Source organism: Trichoderma breve, chromosome 2 (genome assembly GCF_028502605.1).
Source record: "Trichoderma breve strain T069 chromosome 2, whole genome shotgun sequence".
NCBI classification, from domain to species: Eukaryota; Fungi; Ascomycota; class Sordariomycetes; order Hypocreales; family Hypocreaceae; genus Trichoderma; species Trichoderma breve.
In genome coordinates, this window is record NC_079233.1 from 3,093,525 (window position 1) to 3,114,330 (window position 20,806).

General features: G+C 51.8%; 9 protein-coding genes across 9 annotated transcripts; 6 read left to right on the forward strand and 3 right to left on the reverse strand.

Annotated features, from left to right (window-relative positions):
• Positions 1-804: 804 nt before the first annotated feature.
• Positions 805-2,089, forward strand: T069G_03162 (protein kinase domain-containing protein; the record flags this gene model as incomplete). Its single annotated transcript, XM_056170372.1, has 4 exons — positions 805-920; positions 999-1,194; positions 1,271-1,652; positions 1,713-2,089. The coding sequence occupies 4 exons, from the start codon at positions 805-807 to the stop codon at positions 2,087-2,089; spliced, it is 1,071 nt and encodes a 356-aa protein (XP_056031264.1).
• Positions 2,090-3,205: 1,116 nt separating this feature from the next.
• T069G_03163 (TLD domain-containing protein) lies at positions 3,206-4,154 on the forward strand (the record flags this gene model as incomplete). Its single annotated transcript, XM_056170373.1, has 2 exons — positions 3,206-3,628; positions 3,741-4,154. 2 exons carry the CDS (start codon positions 3,206-3,208, stop codon positions 4,152-4,154), a joined length of 837 nt encoding a protein of 278 aa, XP_056031265.1.
• Positions 4,155-4,695: 541 nt separating this feature from the next.
• T069G_03164 (uroporphyrinogen-III synthase hemD domain-containing protein) lies at positions 4,696-5,708 on the reverse strand (the record flags this gene model as incomplete). Its single annotated transcript, XM_056170374.1, has 2 exons — positions 4,696-5,336; positions 5,399-5,708. The coding sequence occupies 2 exons, from the start codon at positions 5,706-5,708 to the stop codon at positions 4,696-4,698; spliced, it is 951 nt and encodes a 316-aa protein (XP_056031266.1).
• Positions 5,709-6,206: 498 nt separating this feature from the next.
• Positions 6,207-6,902, forward strand: T069G_03165 (erv1 / alr family domain-containing protein; the record flags this gene model as incomplete). Its single annotated transcript, XM_056170375.1, has 2 exons — positions 6,207-6,340; positions 6,449-6,902. The coding sequence occupies 2 exons, from the start codon at positions 6,207-6,209 to the stop codon at positions 6,900-6,902; spliced, it is 588 nt and encodes a 195-aa protein (XP_056031267.1).
• A 1,104-nt stretch (positions 6,903-8,006) lies between these two features.
• Positions 8,007-9,939, forward strand: T069G_03166 (thiamine pyrophosphate enzyme, central domain-containing protein; the record flags this gene model as incomplete). The annotated part of the gene is made up of 4 exons (XM_056170376.1): positions 8,007-8,202; positions 8,280-8,986; positions 9,045-9,571; positions 9,639-9,939. 4 exons carry the CDS (start codon positions 8,007-8,009, stop codon positions 9,937-9,939), a joined length of 1,731 nt encoding a protein of 576 aa, XP_056031268.1.
• Positions 9,940-10,578: 639 nt separating this feature from the next.
• T069G_03167 (THUMP domain-containing protein) lies at positions 10,579-11,844 on the forward strand (the record flags this gene model as incomplete). Its single annotated transcript, XM_056170377.1, has 4 exons — positions 10,579-10,650; positions 10,751-11,431; positions 11,513-11,653; positions 11,713-11,844. The coding sequence occupies 4 exons, from the start codon at positions 10,579-10,581 to the stop codon at positions 11,842-11,844; spliced, it is 1,026 nt and encodes a 341-aa protein (XP_056031269.1).
• Positions 11,845-12,099: 255 nt separating this feature from the next.
• On the reverse strand, positions 12,100-14,044 carry T069G_03168 (SGT1 protein domain-containing protein; the record flags this gene model as incomplete). Its single annotated transcript, XM_056170378.1, has 2 exons — positions 12,100-13,736; positions 13,816-14,044. The coding sequence occupies 2 exons, from the start codon at positions 14,042-14,044 to the stop codon at positions 12,100-12,102; spliced, it is 1,866 nt and encodes a 621-aa protein (XP_056031270.1).
• Positions 14,045-14,734: 690 nt separating this feature from the next.
• On the forward strand, positions 14,735-18,461 carry T069G_03169 (AAA ATPase domain-containing protein; the record flags this gene model as incomplete). Its single annotated transcript, XM_056170379.1, has 8 exons — positions 14,735-14,833; positions 14,887-15,015; positions 15,082-16,306; positions 16,355-16,948; positions 16,991-17,828; positions 17,907-18,171; positions 18,253-18,353; positions 18,428-18,461. 8 exons carry the CDS (start codon positions 14,735-14,737, stop codon positions 18,459-18,461), a joined length of 3,285 nt encoding a protein of 1,094 aa, XP_056031271.1.
• A 267-nt stretch (positions 18,462-18,728) lies between these two features.
• Positions 18,729-19,615, reverse strand: T069G_03170 (COQ9 domain-containing protein; the record flags this gene model as incomplete). The annotated part of the gene is made up of 2 exons (XM_056170380.1): positions 18,729-19,061; positions 19,151-19,615. The coding sequence occupies 2 exons, from the start codon at positions 19,613-19,615 to the stop codon at positions 18,729-18,731; spliced, it is 798 nt and encodes a 265-aa protein (XP_056031272.1).
• Positions 19,616-20,806: the final 1,191 nt, after the last annotated feature.

Genomic DNA, 20,806 nt, shown 5'->3' on the forward strand with positions numbered 1-20,806 from the left:
AGCTCCGTGCCCATCAGCATCAATTCCCTGCAGCAACCTATCGAGGCTACGTACTGGCAACATACAGTACTTGGTAGCCCAGGTTCTCAGCGTCTGCAACCCCCCAGCCCCTTGACTGGCCCTCCTAACCTAGCCCGCCCCCGCTGGCGCTCCTGAATTATTGCTCGTACAAAGCAACCAAAAGCTCGCTAACGCTCCTCAGCTGAGCACCGCAAAGATACAAAGACCTTGCTTGGGCCACCCCACTTTGGCCAGCACGCACCTTCGACCCCGCAGCCAGCGACTCGTGCTTCTCGTCAACACACCGAGACTTCCATATCATTTGCCAGAAGCCCGTCCGTCTTTGTCTTGTCTTTGTCGTCTACTCGTATTCTTATTTCATACATTATCCTTATTTCGAGACTGAGCGCATTTTCTTTCCGTCTCTTCAACTCCTCTTTCTTCAGCTCCCAAGATAAGCGTTAGCTGCTGTTCTGCATCTTCGCGCCCGTTCCTTTTCCCACTTTCTGTTCGTATAGCCGCGATTCCCCTCCCTCTGCCACGACAAGAGCCTCAAACTGACTCTCTCTGTCTAGTTCGCTGAGTGGAGTTTCCATTTAGTTGGCTTATCCGCATATTAGCCTGCGGGCACCGACGAGAATCTCCAACGCATACGGAGAGGCCTTTGTTCACCCTTTCCCGCTTGGTGCTGCGTTGCGTTTCTGTACGCTCTCGAGCTCGGACACCAACCTTTAGCCGTTACCATCACCCGCCCACACCCAACTACCTCAGCTTCAAGTCGCGCAAAGCGCAAATCCGACCATCATGTCTCGGTCGAACCCCCCCAACAATGCGTCGGCGTCACGCAAAATCTCCTTCAACGTCAGCGAGCAGTATGACATTCAGGATGTCGTTGGCGAGGGAGCTTACGGAGTTGTTTGGTAAGTTCCTGCTAATCCGGACTTGCGGTCTGGATGGATGTAGCTTCACACGCCCAGATTCTAACAGCATTGGGGCAGCTCTGCCATTCACAAGCCCTCTGGCCAAAAGGTTGCCATCAAGAAGATTACTCCCTTCGACCACTCCATGTTCTGTCTGAGAACTCTGCGAGAGATGAAGCTGCTGCGCTACTTCAACCACGAAAACATCATCTCCATTCTTGATATCCAGAAGCCTCGAAGCTACGATAGCTTCAACGAGGTCTACCTTATCCAAGTATGTCTCCCCGGAGCTCCGCAAATTCACGCTGTCCTTTGTCGGTACATTTGCTTACCATAGAACTTTCGTGCAGGAACTCATGGAGACGGATATGCACAGAGTCATTCGAACCCAGGACCTCTCCGACGACCACTGCCAGTACTTTATCTACCAGACGCTGCGAGCGCTCAAGGCCATGCACTCGGCAAATGTTTTGCACCGAGATCTCAAGCCATCCAATCTCTTGCTAAATGCCAACTGTGATCTCAAGGTCTGCGATTTCGGTCTGGCCCGATCCGCAGCTTCCCAGGAGGACAACTCTGGATTCATGACCGAATACGTCGCCACGCGATGGTATCGTGCCCCCGAGATCATGTTGACCTTTAAGGAGTATACCAAGGCTATTGACGTTTGGTCTGTTGGCTGCATTCTGGCTGAGATGCTCAGCGGCAAGCCTCTGTTCCCCGGAAAGGACTGTAAGTTGGCACTTATGCCAAGCTCATTACGAATGAATGCTAACACAAGGCCCTTTCCAGACCACCACCAGCTCACCCTGATCCTTGATGTGCTCGGCACACCAACCATGGAGGATTACTACGGCATCAAGTCTCGACGAGCAAGAGAATACATCCGCTCGCTGCCCTTCAAGAAGAAGGTGCCTTTCCGCACCCTCTTCCCCAAGACTTCTGACCTGGCCCTGGACCTCTTGGAGAAGCTGCTGGCGTTCAACCCCGTCAAGCGAATCACTGTGGAGGATGCCCTCAAGCACCCCTACCTTGAGCCATATCACGACCCTGAGGATGAGCCCACCGCGCCTCCGATCCCCGAGGAGTTTTTCGATTTCGACAAGCACAAAGATACCCTGAGCAAGGAGCAGCTGAAGCAACTGATTTACCAAGAGATTATGCGGTAAAAGTTTGACCATGATTTTCAGAGCTTGATGAAGCACGTTGTTGGAAGAGATTGTTGCAATTGATAAACAAAGGTGAACAAAAGCGGAGGTATTTGCGGATGACATAGAGCAATGAGATGAGATGAGATTGGCAAAGAAAGAATATCAGTCTTGGCCGGGCCAAGACGAGCGGATAGCAAAGCAAGGAGGAACGAGACGAGATATGAAACGAATAAATACACTGGCCTCGGATGGCTTCTTCTTTTTTTTCTTATGCTCAAGTTTTGGTCACTTTTTGCGGGAGTGGTTAAATAGCCAGCGCATCTCGACGAATACACGCACATAGTTGATGATGTATCAAGTGTTTTATTATCTACCTACTAGGTAGTACTATATACGCAAAGCCACTGAAGTTTATAGGCAGATTAGCTTTACAAGATAACACATTGGGACCATTTATACTACATCACGAGTATATATATTTAGCATCAAAAGGCTGGTCCCGGCCGAGGTGCGGGGCGAGTGTCGCGATCGACATGGGACGGCTGTTTTCTGTTTTCTGCAGTGGCCTGTTGGTCTCGGCCCAAGCCAATGGCAGCATGATTCGATCCGGGCCAACCCCACCAGGCAGAGGCAAAACAGCAGCAAGCTTGGCCCTGTCGAACAGCTAAAAAGCTGCCTGTGACATAGGAGCCCACCTCTGTAGGCCACGCAGGCATTAATAACTTGGTGTCTTACCTTGCGCAGGTACACGCAGCTTTTGCACCTTGGATTTTGATCACGCTCTCGATTCTCTCTCTCCTTCTCTTCTCCTTCGGTATCGTTATCGGCATCCTTTTTGCCCTAATTCCATGGCCGTCCGGCTTCTATCGCTCGGCTGGCGGGTCTCGTCTTTGGATACATCGTAACTTGTTCACGGCTGCTTACCGCCATACCGCAATTGAACATTCTGCCAGCATTACCAACCTGGTGCTATACCTGGACCGGGCTGCTATTACATACTTCTGGGCAGCAGAAAGATCAATATACTTCTTGACCCTCCGGCTTATACCATCAGCTCTAGGGCTGCTTACCACAAGGGGGCTTTTTCCCACGCCAGAAGGCCAAAGGCAAAAAAAAGAAGAAAAGCTGGTAGCAATGTGGACGGGCCTGATGCGGCGCTTCTCGACGGAGGACACCCGCGTGGGCAGCGATTTTGACGAAGACGCCGAGAGTCATCACAGCCACAGCCACCACCATCACCACCTCAAGGACGGCATCAACGACGTATACACGCCGACGCTGCGCACACTGAGCCCCTTCCGGCCGCCGCCGCTGGACCCGGTTGTGCTGCACGGATACAAGGACAACACGCCGGCGGGCTCGAGGCTGCTGACGAATGTGGTGGCCGAGGAGATTCGCACCATGGTGCCGGAGCGGCTGCGCATCACCGAGGACTGGCGCCTGGTGTATAGCCTGGAGCAGAACGGCACCAGCCTGGCGACGCTGTATCAGCGGTGCCGCCAGTATGAGGGCATGAGGGTGGGCTTTGTGCTTGTTGTCAAGGATCAAGAGGGCGGGGTAAGTTTTTGTTTTATCTTTTGTTTGCCTTGTTGTGGGAGCTTGGAGGAAGCTGGATTCTGGATATATAGAGACGGTTTTGCTGACTTTGACTTGACTTGACTTGACGCAGACGTTTGGTGCCTACCTCTCCGAGTATCCTCATCCCGCCCCGTCCTACTTTGGCAACGGCGAGTGCTTCCTGTGGCGAGCCTCGACGCTGACATCTCTCCCGCCGCCGCCGTCCGCAGACACGACCCATCTGACACGCAGCACGACGCTCGCTCCCCCGTCGCGGTCCGGCGCCTCGACGCCCGGGATTCGCTTCAAGGCGTTCCCCTACAGCGGCCTCAACGACTTCTATATTAACTGCGAGACGGGCTTCCTGAGCGTGGGATCGGGCGGCGGCCACTACGGCCTGTGGCTGGACGACTCGCTCGACGTGGGCCACAGCGCGACGTGCGAGACGTTTGGCAACGAGCCGCTGAGCGACGCGGGGCCTAAGTTTAGCGTTATTGGCGTTGAGCTGTGGGTGATTGGGGCGTGATGAGGTTGTATGCCTTTTGCTTGAACTACCTACCTTAATTTGCCTGGTACGATGGGATGAGTGCCCTATCTTGGTACATCAATTACCGGAACCTCATCCTTCACTCCGTCCTATTTGATTGCCTAATGGAGACAGATATCACCGACATGAGAGGGTGTCTGTCGAGCATGATTCAGATCATGCAATGCATAATTCTACTATATAAGAGGTGTAGGAAGACTTGTCGAGAATTATGGGTGAGATGGGGAGTATTAATAAAAAGAAACAACTGGAAGAGGAGGAAGAGGGAGAAAGTAGGAAGACAGTCCCTTGAGAAAGCTTGATGCCTAGACAGACAGACAGACGCTTTATACTATGATACCCCAGAAAGCCAATTGAATGAGCGCCGTCTCCCTCTTCTATCTTGATTCCGTCTTTGTTTGGCTTTGTATATACTCTTACAGTGTGTTACAGTGGCTTTCCAAAACGCCAATGGCCAGCATTAGCTCTACCAGTTCTAATTCCTCCTCTTGCTTGATTTCTCTAGCCACTCTCGTTGCTACTATGCTGTCCCCTCGAGTCTCTTCTTCTGAAAAGCCACGATTCCATCTAAGATTCCCTCCGGCGTCGGTGTCTCAGCGCAGACATCAGGCTCAAAATCGAAATTCTTGACAAGGTGAGTTCTCGTCGTGGGACCAATCGTCGCTACAAACGTCCCATCCTCCCGCCGCCCAGAAAACTTTCCCGTTGAAGGATCCAGCACACCGAGACCGCGGAGCATGCTGTCGCAACCTGTCGGCGAGAAGACGACGACCCAGCGCGAGGAACTGTGCTGCGTCTTGCTCAGCATCGCTGCGAAGTCGTCCGGGAACGACGGCATCTCGCCCGTGCCGTAGACGACTTCCTCAACGACGGGAATCCTGCGGTCTTCGGGGAGAGATGGGTCCATCAGGGTGCGGGGGATGATGTCCCTGCGCTGCTCGCCCACGAGGAAGAGCAAGGGGGGTAGGTGTCGGGGATGGTCTTTGCGGTGCCACTCGGCGTAGTGGTCGAGGATGAATTGGGCGAGGGCGTCGCCGTTGCCGGTGTGGCTGCCGAAGATTTGGAGGGGGGGATGTTGGGAGACAGCGGAGAGGGCGCGGGTGGTGGCTGGGCCGACGGAGTAGATGGGGATGTGCTGTAAGTGAGGCCATGCGGGATCATCTGTAACGAGCCATGTTGGTTAAGAGGATACGGCATTGTTGAATGAGTGTAGGGATATGAACCTTTTGATGTTTCGTTTTCTCGGACTACATGTGCGAATGCTTCCACTGCTCTCTGGGAAGTAAATATCAGCCCGCCGAATTCGCAGTCCGGGCTGCTCCCGATGCGCTTCTCGCGAAGCAAGTTTCGGAGTCTGTCCAATCCCCTTTCTTCGAATTTGTGTTGTAGGACGGGTACAAAGGTAGGTTCGAAGAGAGGGCTGTGAGAAGGAGCTGAGAAGAGATCTTCGTATGCGTCGGATGGGCTGGATTTCGTCTTGAGGAGGAGGACCGGGATCGGCTGGCCTTGAGGCGCGGAATTGGAGGATGGCATGATGGAAGCTAGACTAGTACAGGGCGGAGGTTGCTGGAGAGTATTTAGTGCATAGAGCTAAGATTAATGCCAATACTCTAAATAAGATCCAATTGAAGCTGCGATTGAGTGGTGGATTATACAGTCACGATGTTGAGCTGCGATGTTGCTAACATCAGACGAGCTAGTCGTCTTACTTGAACTACAAGAGTGGATGACGATGGCTTGGAGGGGCGGAGGGGCTACCCGCAGCTTTATCGATAAGAAAAAAGTGACCGGACTGACGGGTTAGAGGCGGTTCCCGAGGGCTGACAAATTAACGTGCAAGATACTGTATGAATCGATCTTGAGACTATTCTATCTTTATATATCTTTTCCTCTCCATCATCTCATCTTTGTTGATATTTTGGCCGCCACTCAGAATTCGATTGGGGCGAGTGAGTGAGTGCGAGTGTTGGTTTACGAGCAATACTGGGACGTTCTCCTACCGATAAAAGAAAAGAAGAAGGAAAAAAAAAGATGGCCGAAGAAGCATCGTTTCGAGACGCAGTTGCGTCTGTTCCAGGGCTCTCGGGCGCTTCTGAGTCTGCTGCTGCCGACCAGCAGCCCAAGAAGTTCCCCAAGGGAGTGGTTCTGGGCAAGGATGGCAAACCGTAAGTATCTGCCTCTTCCTCGTATATTCCCTTGTGCCTACGCTTGTGCCTGTTTCTTTGGCATTGGATATTGGATCTAGTATAGTAACAGTGCCCTGTTTATCAAAGATGTCGAAGCTGCACATCATTTGCTTCCTGGGCCGCACAGACAAAAAAGGACGTCGCCACCGGCAGCAGAGCAGTATCTACGAGTACAACAGCCGTCGCCTCGGGCCCTCCGGCCGACTGCCCGCCCGACGTCGAGACCCTTGGCCGGAGCACCTGGACGCTCCTCCATTCCATCGCGGCACAGTACCCAGAAACGCCCTCGCAGACGCAGAAGTCGGATCTGCTGGGCTTTGTCGGGCTCTTCTCCAAGCTGTACCCGTGCTGGGTATGCGCTGAGGACTTCCAGGGCTACATGGCGCGGCAGAAGCCGCAGGTGAACAGCCGAGACGAGTTTTCGCAGTGGCTGTGCCGGGCTCACAACGACGTCAACAGGAAGCTTGGGAAGCCCGAGTTTGACTGTTCGAAATGGGATGAGCGCTGGAGGACTGGGTGGAAGGATGGCCGATGCGATTGAATTGCCACAGCCTTTGTCAATGGAAGAATTTGATGTGTACGATATGAAGGAGGAGGGAAATTCTTTTGGAAAAGGGGGAAAGAACGAAAAATTGTATGATTACTAGCGGGTTGATGCATTGACAGCCATAGATGGACGGCGTTTTGGGAGCGTTGGGAGTTGGGAATAGGGGCAATAGACAGAGATGTCAGGCCGGGCCATGGTACGAGGTATCATGACTTGTGTGCGCATGGTGGCGAGAGCCTGCGAGCATGCCACGAGAGGAGAAGGAGAAAATCTTTGCTCATACTCGCACCTCAACCTATCGACTTATCAATTCCACTATCAAATTTCGCAATCAGAACTCGCCAACCTGCGACTTCGTATGCATGGACTGGCTTAACTGGTTCCTGGGCCCGGTCGATACCGTGATTGCGGCTGGAGCCCAAGGCAAAAAACGGGGCGGCGGGCTGGTAATTGACCGGGCGTGGTGCCGAGCAGTTGTCCGATGGAATCTAGATCGGAGGTCTTGGACGTCCATGGATGGTAATTGTCCGCTGAAACATGGCCTGGCCGACGGAGTATATTTTGGGAATTACAGGGCCTACAGGGCTCAAAGCCTATCTCTGGCAATCAACAGGCCGGGTTTAGCGTCTGATAGCACTCTTCAAGTCTCTCCGGGTGCATTAGCGCAGGGAGTGGGCCAAGGCGTAAATGGTTCGAGAGTCGGCATTACATCACTATCATGACAGAGGCGCGTCCAAAGTGAGCTCATGCTTGCCGATGGCACGAGCAGCCTGCATTGGCGGGGCTCCTTCCCATCGCCGGTGCCGCATGTGGGTGTAGAACATCGATGATTCGTTTGCGATGGACGGCAAGTGTTGTTGAGCTGGATTAGATTGGGAGTTGCCAATTAATATTAATATATATCTTGTCCTCGTTTAGCCTCTTCTTCTACAGACATCAGTCACATCATATACAATCGATCCATTCTCACCTACGAGCAACACTCTCAATTCGCTCCTAAACTAAAGAGTGCTGGTCACTACTACAAAAACAACAACAAACTACATTCATCTCAACAAACAAAAAAACAAACCAGACTCCTGATAGGCCTCCTCCAACATGGGTGCAAACATCAACATCCGGGTGCAGAACCTCGAGCAGCCCATCGACGTTGCCGAGTATCTCTTCCGGCGACTTCACCAAATCGGTGTCCGCTCCGTTCACGGCCTTCCTGGCGACTACAACCTCATTGCTCTCGACTACCTGCCCTCATGCGGTCTCAAGTGGGTTGGCAGTGTTAACGAGCTTAATGCTGGTGAGTCTTGATAAATGAATACCATCTATATCTCATCAATTGTGACATTCTCTTACTAATTGACCCCTGCCTTGTAGCTTATGCCGCCGATGGATATGCTCGTGTCAAGCAGATGGGTGCCCTCATCACCACCTTTGGTGTTGGAGAGCTCTCCGCTATCAACGGCGTTGCTGGTGCCTTCTCCGAGCACATCCCCGTCGTCCACATTGTCGGTTGCCCTTCCACCATCTCGCAGCGAAACGGCATGCTCCTTCACCACACGCTCGGAAACGGCGACTTCAATGTCTTTGCCAACATGAGCGCCCAAATCTCTTGCGAAGTTGCCAAGCTCACCAACCCGGCTGAAATCGCAACTCAGATCGATCACGCTCTCCGAGTTTGCTATATCCGCTCTCGACCTATCTACATCATGCTCCCTACCGATATGGTTCAGGCCAAGGTTGAGGGTGCCAGGCTCGACACGCCAATTGATCTTTCAGAGCCCGACAATGAGCCCGAGAGTGAAGACTACGTCGTCGACGTCGTTCTCAAGTACCTCCGAGCTGCAAAGAACCCCGTCATTCTTGTTGATGCTTGTGCCATCCGCCATCGTGTCCTTGAGGAGGTCCACAATCTCATTGAAAAGACCAACCTTCCCGTCTTTGTCACTCCCATGGGCAAGGGTGCTGTCAACGAAGAGCACCCGACTTATGGTGGTGTTTATGCCGGTGCCGGTTCTTCACCCCCTCAAGCCCAGGAGATTGTCGAGTCCTCAGATCTCATCTTGACAATTGGTGCCCTCAAGGTGTGTATATTCACTTCAACCTATACTCGTATTGCTCATCTACTAACCTCTTCATCAGAGCGATTTCAACACTGCTGGCTTCTCCTACCGCACCTCTCAACTGAACACAATCGATCTCCACAGTGACCACTGTGTTGTCAAGTATTCGACATATCCAGGTGTTTCAATGAGGGGAGTGCTGCAAAAGGTTATTAAGCAGATCAGCGCCTCCGAGCTCAATGTTCAGCCATCGCCAGTTGTCCAGAACGAAATTCCCAAGGCTGTAGATGACTCACCCGTCATCTCTCAAGCCTACCTCTGGCCACGCGTTGGTCAATTCCTTCAGAAGAACGACATTGTCATCACAGAAACTGGCACTGCCAACTTTGGTATCTGGGATACCAAGTTCCCAGCTGGCGTTACCGCGCTCAGCCAGGTCCTCTGGGGAAGTATTGGTTGGTCCGTCGGTGCCTGCCAAGGAGCTGCCCTTGCAGCAGCCGATGACAACAGCGGCCGCAGAACTATCCTCTTTGTAGGCGACGGCTCGTTCCAACTCACAGCCCAAGAGCTGAGCACAATGATTCGTCTCAAATTAAAGCCCATTATGTAAGTCACAACCATAATCTCGGGCACGCCTAGCTCTACCAGACAGTCACTGACCTTATTTTCCTAGCTTCGTCATTTGCAACGATGGCTTTACCATTGAGCGTTTCATCCACGGTATGGAGGCCGAGTACAACGACATCTCTAACTGGGATTTCAAGGCCTTGGTTGACGTCTTTGGCGGATCCAAGACTGCCAAGAAGTTTGCCGTCAAGACCAAGGAGGAACTGGAGAAGCTTCTCACAGATCCCACATTCAACGCGGCAGAATGCCTTCAGTTTGTCGAGCTGTACATGCCCAAGGAAGACGCCCCGCGAGCATTGATCATGACTGCAGAAGCTAGCGCCAAGAACAACGCCAAATTGGAGTAACCTGAACCGACATAAGATTTTATCGGTACCTTAGGAGAATAATAGACCTGACAAAGCGGATCAAGGCAGGCACTGATCGTTAATAAGGCAGGATTGGATGGAAGGTTTTCAAAATGATAAAAACGATACATGGTTTAACAGGATGTTTCATAAATATGAATTTCAAGTTGATATCCCTTTTTAATTATCAGTTTCAACATTGTGGTATGACTTGTGTATAAGACCTAGTACATGCATCAGAATAATCCACAGCTGTAAAACCTATTGTTTTAAAGTTATTTTTACTTTGGCGTATAATTTGGCATTTAATTGAAGAAGCTTAAATCTCGCCTAAAAAAATCTTTACCTGACAGGCGGAATTTCAACATCTCACGGTAATGTGCCTTCACCAAAGCTTGAGTCTGCAAGCATGAGATATCCAATCACGTGCTTTCGTGAAAAAATACTGAGAGTTGTCGTGAGTACCCAGCTTTTCTCACAATTGCCGCCAACATAGATGTACCAGGTACCCACTCACCGTATCTAATCGCGAGCCTCAAATAAGCTGTGCCCAGCGCTGCAAGGCTCATCAAACTTTCATAAAAGAGCTTCAGATCATCATTTAACCCATCCATATTCGAAGCAAATCGATCAATTGAGATGGCAGATTCCGCTTCAAAAAGAAAACAGGGTCCTGGTGGCCCTGATGGCTCTGCGCTGAAGAAGAGAAAGGTATGATGATTGATGAATACCTTGTATTACACATTCAAAGGAAAACTCTTGCCTCGTGTCTATGACTCTGGAGATGCTGACATTGGGATAATGAACATAGGAGGGCGCGGCTGGGAGATGGAAAACGCCGGCTCAAAAGGCAAAGCACGCTTCTTGGGCGGAAATGGGCAAGACGCTTGAGGTGGGCGATGAGGGCATCTGGGTTACCTATGCGAGGGGCATGAAGGGCAAGGCAGTCCGAGAGTTTAAAGCCTTGTGTGACGAGTACGGCGAGAAACTGTACGGCATCAAGCCGCCAGTAGACGAATCAGAGCCGAAATCAGGAGACGAGGACGAAGACATTGAGGCGTCCATCCAGAAGGAGCTCGAGGCCATGAAGGCGCCTAAGCAGCCCCAGCCGAGAGGCGTCTTCTCGCCGGTGTCCGTCGCGATAGAGTGCGTCTTCTTTATGAAGACGATGAGGCCGGTGGATCCTTGCCAGCTTGTGCTTGAGATTTGTAGGGACGCGACGGGGTGCGAGAGCGCGAAGGATCGTAAGTGCAAGTATATTAATCGGTTGACGCCTGTGGTGGATACGGAGAAGGCGAGTGAGAAAGGGGTGCAGAGGGTGGCGAGGAAGGTTCTGGCGTCTTTTTTTAGCTTGAATGAGGAGGAGAAGGGGAAGGATGAGGATGAGGAAGAGGAAAAGAAGCCAGAGGAGGCGTCAAATGGGGTGGAGGAGGTGAAGGAGACGGTGCCAGAGACGGTGACCCGAAATGCTGAGACAGACGCTCCTTTTACGGTAAGTTGTGTCCGACTGAGAAGAGATTTTCTTTTCTTTGCTCGAATGAGATTTGGCTAACTGAAATTGATGTCCAAACAGTACGCTATACGACCTACCATGAGAAACCACTCCATCTTGGAATCACAGGCCGTTATCAAAATGGTTGCCGGCATGGTCAAGCCTGAGCACAAGGTCAACCTCAAGAACCCGGACAAGGTCATTCTCGTCGAGATATTCCAGGTTTGTCCAACATCCATGAAGTGGAAGATGTGTGGAGAACTAACCAACTATGATGCTAGTTGTTTTGCGGCGTCTCTGTGGTCGATGGCAAGGAATGGGAGGAGCTCAAGCGGTATAACATCAATGTTCTCTATGGCATGGCGGGGGAACAGAAGAGCGGCAAGGCTGCGAAGCCTGCCTCGGAGGAGTGAACAGTTGCATGAGATTTGGAGTGTTTATGATATAAAACAAGTAGATGAGCATTTGCATTCTAATGGACAACTTGGGTTTCGGAGACGATGCTTGATATGGCTCTTTATTATACGGTCGCTATATAAGGTTCACCACTCTCATATTGTACATATAAAACAGGCTCCAAGACCTTGGTATTCCTGGTATTTAACTAGCATTAAAAGCAGAGTGCATCAACAAGATCCAATGGCACAACTTACACCGCGCTACCTAAGCTATCGCCCATTACCCACGCCTTCGCTGCCGCTGTCTTCATCACGGGGCAGCTGGAACCCCATGAGCCCCATGAGATTTCCCGCAGGGCCAGCCATACCTCCCTGGCTCTTGAAGCTCTCGAGAAGATTCTTGGCCAGGTTATAGTCAATGTCGACCTCGCCGTCCTCGTCATCGGTGGAATTTGCCGCGTGGCTGCTCTCTCCTTGTAGCGGCTGTTTCTGCTTCTGTTTGCTCTTACTCTTCTCCTTCTCTTGCTCTACGCTCTCCTTTGACTTTATCGCGCGCTCGGTAGTTGGCGGATCGAGCTGGAGGGTGCCGTACTCTTTGAGCTCGGCCTCCATGCGAGAAGCGAGCTCTTGTATATCTCTGTCCTCTTCTGCATCGCTATCGGTGCGGTCCTCGGCCGTTTCAACCTTGCGAGCCTCTCCTCCTTTTTTAGGGTTTGCTGTAGCGATGCCCATCATTTCTTTCATCATGTTGGAGAATGCTTCTTCATCGAAGCTCACCTCCTCATCTTGATCTTCTTCATCATCCTCGTCATCATCGTCGACGTCCATTCTATCAAGCTCAGCACCATCAAGGCCCGCATCATCATCGTTAAGGAAAGCCTCAAAACGCGAGACAATCTTTCTCAGGTTCTCTTGTGTCTGAGCTTCGCCAAAGCCAGATGCCGCCTTTGAAGACGAAGCATGAGCTTGCTTTCCTTCTAATTCACGCTCAAAGTCTTCATAATTAATGTCAAGCCACGAATCATCGTCGTCCCGACCAGCATTCTCCCACAGCTTTATGTCTTCGTTAGATGGCAAACATGAGCTTCCATCCTCTTGTAGATCCTCCAACATGATGGCCATCTCGCGGACGACTCTGCTCTTGCTACTCTCTGCATTGACTGCGAGCATCTCGAATCCACAAGTGAGCTTCATGCCAGTCTCTAGATGTTCGAATTTTTTCTGATCTTCTTTTGAAAGCAGCTCCACGTTTGTATTTTTCCGGAGTAAGGCCTCCCACCTTGGTGGTGTGTCGAATCTTTGAGACTTTAGCTGAGCAAAAAGGGTTTTGCTGAATCGTACACTGACTGTAACGAGATCTTCTGGTGGAAATTGCAAAGAGGCCGATGAAGATAGAATGGGCTTCAGCGAGTTGGCATCTCTCAAGTAAAAATGCTCAACGGCAGGGGCAATGATCTTTGGCAGAGCATGTAAAATGTAGGCCACTGGCCTGGGGATCGTGACAAGAGCATGGTGGATAGAGTTGGAGATTTGATCCGGATACTTTTTCAATCTGTGAAATGCTTCAGAATCGATGGCAGGGAGGTGGACGAGGGCGTCAGGATTTGATCGTAGAAATGAGACAGCCTGTAGGAGGGACAGTTGTTCGGACTCTCCACCCTTGGAGTTGAGAGGTATAAGAAAGATCTTTCCAAGATGTATCCATACACGGTAGCGATCAATCTCCGGGCTCAGCCACCTAGGAAGCACATTGGCCGCTTCGACCAGGAGGAATTCTCCATCAGAGTCTCCTACTCGAAGCCAGAGATCGGGATGGGCTTTAGTCAGTTCACAGAGAATGTAGACAATGAGCCATTCATCCTCAATGGCATCTCCATAGTCAGTGGTGCCATGAAGAAATAACAGTCCTAGAGATGGGGAGTCAGAGCAACCTTGCATTGAAACTGCAGTTGCACAGCCATGGGCCGCTGTAGAGAGAGAACTTACCATGTTCGCTCTTCAGCGAAATCTCAAATCCCTCACGCTGCCAGATGTAGTCTTTTGTATGTGACTGAACGAGCTCAACTGCTGCTTTCCGAATAGTTTCAAGGCGAGTACGTGTTTTTCGAGCCTCGGATTGCTGGTTCTCCACGACAAAGAGCATGTACTCGACGGTGTTTTCAGAGAGCTGCTCTACGGCCGTTTCCGTCTCGCCGACATTGCCGTCGTTGGACATGCTTTATCGTGAGGAGGGGCACCCGTACTGATTTGTAGTCATCTGCATGGCGAAAAGATTAATATTGACAAGACATCAAGTTTTGAGTGCAGCTGGAAGAGATGTAAGTTTGAGATGGAGTGCCGTCTTGATTTAGGCCCCACGCTGGCAGGCTCTTATACACCCGCCTATCAAAATTCTTTTAGTGCTGGCTACTGTATAACATCTACAGTTTGGCAATTATAACGATGCACGTCTGGATTTCTCCTCAAGTATCCTGGTTTGTAATTGTACTGCCACCATGGCAATTGTCAATGCATATATAAAATTACAAGTCGTATTCTTAAAGATAACGTTATATACTCGGTGCTCAAGATGGATTCACAGCCATGTACATGCCTTGTCCCAGTAGCGCATGATGGGCGCCATTAGTCATGCCCGCTGTTAGCTGCCTAACTGCCTAGCTGATTTTACCCCACGACGCGGTCAACGCGGTCAACGCGCAAGAACAAATTAATGGACTTGGACAAGCCTCATCGCATCGCTTATCGGCCAGAGGAGTTTGCAGGATGCATGCGACAGTGAGATGGGGCTCTGCTAATGCGTTAATGTAATCAATACTCTTCAATCATCGAGCGTTGCATCCCTCCAGCCTTATCTTGCACTTCCCGATCTGTGTGACTGGTGCCAACCCGCAGACCACCATCGGCCATGGCGCCTCTCAAGCGATCACGAAGAGCCTCAGGCCAACAGGATGAAATCACAGGCATCACTGAAGCGCGTGCATCAATGGCCAATGGCATGCAGCCGGTATGTATGTTAGCATGCTGGGCAATCATTCGTTGGCTAACCGCAGGCGGCAGAGAAAACGAGTCCGGTTATCCGCTGATGACAGAGCAGAGGGTTCGAGCAGTAGAGCAGCAGAGACGAGACGAGACGATGGTTCATCTAGTTCCGAGAGCGAAAACGACGATGGAGACGACGATGACGACGCTCCGGCGTCTCCCCCCCAGACACAATACGAACTTATGAGAGACAATGGCTTCCGGCACCTTCAGCATACGGATTGGGACGACCAGCAAGCTACGCAGAAGCTGATGCGCCGCACCACGACACAGACCCTCGAAAACAACATGGTTGCCGAGAGTGGCATCATTGAAAGCATCACCTGCTACAACTTCATGTGCCACGAACGACTGCATGTGGAACTTGGTCCCTTGATCAACTTCATCGTGGGAGAAAACGGCAGTGGCAAGAGCGCTGTCTTGACGGCTCTAACACTATGCCTCGGTGGCAAGGCTAGTGATACCAACAGAGGTGGTAGCTTAAAGTCCTTTGTCAAGGAGGGACGCGAGCAAGGAAGCCTTGTTGTCAAGATCAAGAACGCTGGAACCGATGCATACCAACCCGACATCTACGGACCATCCATCACCGTCGAACGCCATTTTTCCAAATCTGGCAGCAGTGGTTTCAAGATCAAGACGGACCAGGGCAAGGTCGTCTCAACCAAAAAGCAGGAAGTTGATGAAATCTCGGAGTGGTATGCCTTGCAGATAGGAAACCCCCTGACAGTCCTCTCCCAAGACAATGCGCGACAGTTCCTCAATGCCGCAACCCCAGCGCAAAAGTACAAGTATTTCGTTTCTGGTGTCCAACTGGAGCAACTGGACAATGACTATAAAATGTCTCAAGACACATTGGACAAGACGCTCATTCTCCGCGAGGATCTCAACGAGAAGATTGGCCATGTCAAAAAGGAAATGGACGATGCCCAACGACTTGCCGAGATAGCCCAGAAGAACCAGGGCCTTCGCGAAAAGGCAAGGCACTATCGAAACCAGCTTGTCTGGTCACAGGTTGTCGAGCGGGAAAGAGAATTAGAACAGCGCAACGCCGACTTGAACAGGCGCGACGAAGAGCTCATTTCCTGGGAGGCGGACTGCGAAAAGGCGACGGAAGCCCTTGCCAAAGAGGAAGAGAAGCTGGCTCGGGTTCAAGAGGCCCGAGAAGCTCTCGGCAATGAAGAAAACACGTTTGAAGAGACAATGTTGGAGGCAGAGGCTGCGTGGAATGACGCCAAGAGGAAGCAAACAGAACTGCAGCGCGAAGAGCGAGATGCCCACATGCGGTTGAAGACCCTCCGGACAGACATGCAATCCTGTGAGAGCAAGATTAAAGAGGAAGAAAAACGCTTAGACGGCGCATCGGGCTCTGCACGCGCACAGAAAGACCAGGAGCTCTCCGAGGCACAAGCGCAGGAGAAGAGAATAAATGAAGAAATCAGTGAGGCCAGGGCCAGGGCGCCAATGTATTCCGAAAAAATAAACGCAGCCAAAGAAGCGGCAAAGAGAGCTGGTGAATTGCTGCAACAAAAGAAAAAGGAGGTAGTAATGGCGCAAAGGGGGGTCAAAGATCTCGAGCAGAGCAGCGGCTCAGCCCTTGATGGATATGATGCAGACCTCATAAGACTGGCCAAGGCCATTGAAAGGGAAACCGGTTTCGAAAGCAAGCCGCTGGGTCCCCTTGGCACGCATGTTACCCTCCGAAAGCCTGAGTGGTCTGGCATCCTCGAAAAAACTTTTGGTGAGAATCTGAATGCATTTGTCGTGCAGAGCAAGAGAGACCAAACAAAGCTGTCAAATCTGATTCAACGCATGGGCCTAAGGAAACAGCCGCCAATCTATATCGCGTATGGAGGCACAATTGATACCAGCGCCCAAGAGCCAGATCCCGAATTCGACACCATTCTCAGAGTGCTGGCATTCGACAATGAGCTCGTTCGGTCGCAGCTTGTTATCAATAACCAGATCGAAAAAGTCATCCTAGTCAAGGACCGTCTTGAAGCGGAGCGAGTCATGATCGATAACAACGGTCCTCCTCGAAACGTGGTGGCGTGTATCTGCTTCCACGACGGCAGAGGGAAACGTGGCCATGGACTGAGAATCACAAACCGTTTCGGAACTATAGGCACAAGTCCTGTTACACCAACTAACTTGGCTCCTCGAATGCAATCAGATTCTGCTCAGCGGCTTCTTGTGCAAAAGGAGAACCTCAGGCAACTAGGTTTGGAGGTGAAAGATCTGATGATCGAGGAGCGGCAAGCGCGTCAGCGATTGGAGGGCTGCGAGGCCGACCTCAAAGCGCATCAAAACAAACTCAAGGATTTGGAAAGTGATATACGCCGAATCCAGGCGGATATTCAGCGGATATCACTGGATCTGGATGCGTTCGAGGGCGTTGACGGGCGTCTTGTGGCACTGCGGGAGGAGCGAGAAGCGAAACAAACCGAAGAGGAGCAGCTTGGTCTGCAGTACGGCAACCTGAAACTGGAAAAGCGAGAGCTGAGCAAGAAGGCGGAAGAGGCTAAGGCACGTCTCGATGCTGAAAAGGACATTCGCAAGGATCACCAAAGCCGCGTGGCCAAGGCAGAAGACAAAGTCAAGAAACATGAGTCGTTTAGGAAGATTGCAGTCGCTCAAAAGAATGCCGCCTTTGAGAGGCGGGATATCGAGATCAACGAGAGGCGGCGGGCAGAGGCCAAGCGCGACCAGAAGATTGCTGAGGTGGCCGACTTCATCCAACAAGCCGAGCAAGTATCTCCGGATCGTGTTCATATTCCTGAAGACGAAACATATGCAAGTCTCGAGATCAAGTACGCAAAGGTTTGCGAGCAGCTAGCACAGCGAGAGGCTCGACAAGGAGCCACAGACCAACAGATTTACGACCGAGCTGTCGAGGCCAGAACGCGATACGAGGATGTGATGAAGAAGACGAGAGACGTGGATGACACCATTGCGAGCTTGAAGCAAGCCATCGAACACCGACTTCACCTATGGAGAATGTTTCAGAGACAAATCAGCGCTCGGATACGAATTCAGTTCAGTTATCTATTGAGTGAGCGTGGGTTCAGAGGCAAGATCGACATTGACCACCGCAACAGGAAGGTAAACCTCCAGATTGAGCCCGACAAGACACGAAAGAGCTCGTCTGGCCGCAACACCAAGACGTTATCGGGAGGCGAAAAGTCATTCTCTTCAATATGCATGCTTCTCTCCGTGTGGGAAGCCATTGGATCACCAATACGATGTCTGGATGAGTTTGACGTCTTCATGGATAATGTGAACCGTGCAATTAGCACAAACATGCTGGTAAGTCATTTACTGCGGATTTACGAAAAAGGGAAACGTGACTTGAGAGTGAGCTGCTAATTGAATGGTATTACAATACAGGTGGATGCTGCTCGACGATCAGTATCGCGGCAATACATCTTGATCACTCCGAACGCTATTGAGGGCCGAGCTAGGCTGGATAAAGATGTCAAGATTATTCGGTCAGTTTCATTGGCATTCGAATCTTTCTAGCGAATTGCGATTTTTATGGCTAACTCTCTACTCTATCTTACAGCTTGACCGATCCCCGCCAGCGAACCCTAATCTAGAGTCAGAGCCTGCCACGTATGGCCGGGCTGTGAGTATATTTCGTGGGCAAGGTGTACTAGAGAGTTTTTGCAATACTTCTGGGACGCTGCTTCATTCGTGGGCGGTTAAAAAAACAATAGGCAAATGTGTATATACATGAAACGGTGGCGAGCAAACTCGTCGGGAGTTGGGGAGCCTTGAGATGCTGATACTATTGTACATGATTCTTATGACTTAAAATTAGACAGGGATGAGGATGTGGCTTAATGCGGATTGTGTCTAGAACGTCAGATAGGGACGCCCTTGCTTCTCAAGACATTGACGCCTGCATTGAGGGTGAAGCCAACCCATTGGCCTACGGCTCCCACGGTGCCCCCCACGGACTGGACCTCACCCAGCCTTCGATGCAAGAACTGTCTTGTCTCGAGAAAGGACGGTGATCTGTCGTTGGTCATGAAGAGCTCACTGGAGCTGTATACCATGGAGAGAGCCGCCCGCTTGGTGTACCAGGAGGGATCGACGGCCTTGTCGCCGGCCAGGAACCAGATGTCGTCAGACAAGGCAGCCAGCTCAGCCAGCGACTTGGGCAGATAGCTGGGCTGCGCCATGATGGCCAGGGCCTGCAACAATAGCGCACACTCGGGTCAGCGAAACGCGCCAATGGGTGTGTGTGTGTCTCACGAAGCAGACACGAACACGAACAACTCACCTCCTGCCATCTGTGTATGATGTCCCTGTTGCCCACCAGCCGCTCCCACGTCAAGGCAGCCACCTTGTCGCCGACGGAGGTCAACGAGTCATCCTCGAGCAGATCACGGCTCCTGTCGGCCAGTCTCTCGCGCTGGGCGACCAAGTGGTAGTGTATCAGGCTGAACTGGCCGTCGGGCAGGATGCCGGAGCTGATATCAGGGTAACCAGCATCGCGAGCGCCGAGGCCAATAGCGCGCAGCGAGAAGCCGTGCTCAGGGACGTGCTTGTAGGCGGCGGCCAGGATTTCCCTGTCGACGGGCCCGAACGGCGGCGTCGACGGGTGGTCGTACGAGTGGTAGTGCTGCTGCCGCCGGCAGAGAGACGAAGGAGACGAGGCTGGCGCAGTCGCAGTCCGGCGAGCGATTGGGCCGCGGGCGGTCGAGGCCAGGCATCGTGCGGCGCGAGAGATGCAAGGGGAGGCCATTTTGGTGAATTCGAGGAGGATTGAGCTGGCTCCCTGTGCTTTTTTGCTTATGCCTATGCTATGCGGCGTGATTCTTATTGACTGGTTGTACGAGGGGCTGTTCTGCAAACTTTCAACTCGACTGAGAAGCAAAGAGTGGATCCCCGGCGTGGGAGGCTAGATGCACGGTGCTTTGCTTTTTTTGGGGGCCAGTTTACGGGAGAGCCATATGAGGATGAGAATGGCCAGTGTGTAGGCTTTGCGGTATCTTCGACGTAATAGATATGAATACTTGTTACTGTGCGCGAGCCAATTGGCCATCTTGGGCTGCGATTGCGCATTATCTACGTGCTGTACGATGCACAGGTTTCTGGCCATAGGTCTATTCATAGCATGTTACACAAAGGAGTCTTGTATGTATGTAGCTTATGAGGCATCGCATCAATCACATCGCATCGCATCCTCACCGGGTGGGTTAGTCATCCCGCGGCCCTCATTGGGTTTGCCCAAGACCCAGGGCCCAGCCTTCGGAAACACCCCCCGTCTGTGATTGCATCATGCATCCGGGAGAACAACTCAACAAACCAGAGCTGCCAGGTTTCGGAGCGAACAGGCGAAAGGCAGTTGGCCAATCAATGCCTGGTGGCAGGCGATATGGCCGGGGGGCCGGGGGCATGTCTGCCGCAAAACACGCCAGCATATTAGAGGGCCTACAGGCTACAGGCACAGCACGAGCACATCCCATCCCATGGGCTCCATTGCACACAATGCCGGGCCGATCCCAGCCAGATGCTTGGGCTGCCACCGGTGCTTGGGTCTGTCGTTCTCGGGCGCAGGTAGGTACAGGTATTACTGGCAGTGCCGATACGAGCAAGGGGCCCAGGCAAGGTGGGATCTATCTGGAGCCGGGCTACGATGAACGGGCAGTCGTACATAATACCACCGGCTGAATTGACTTGAGGACCTGGAGCTTACAGTAACCCACTACCCTTAAAGTGCCTTAGTCAGGCACGGTTGCTCTCCATTTGAAAATTGATCTCCAGCTCTCTCTGTCCAGCTGCGCGCGCAAGCTCTAAGCTGGCCTGCTAGTAGGCCTAGTAGTAGGATAGGTTAGTCGCTGAACTGATTGATGTGCTCCCCCCCTCACCGATCTTCTCGGGTAGGGCACCTTAGCCATCCTGTTAGTGCTCTTGCTCCGCTGTTCCCGCCCTG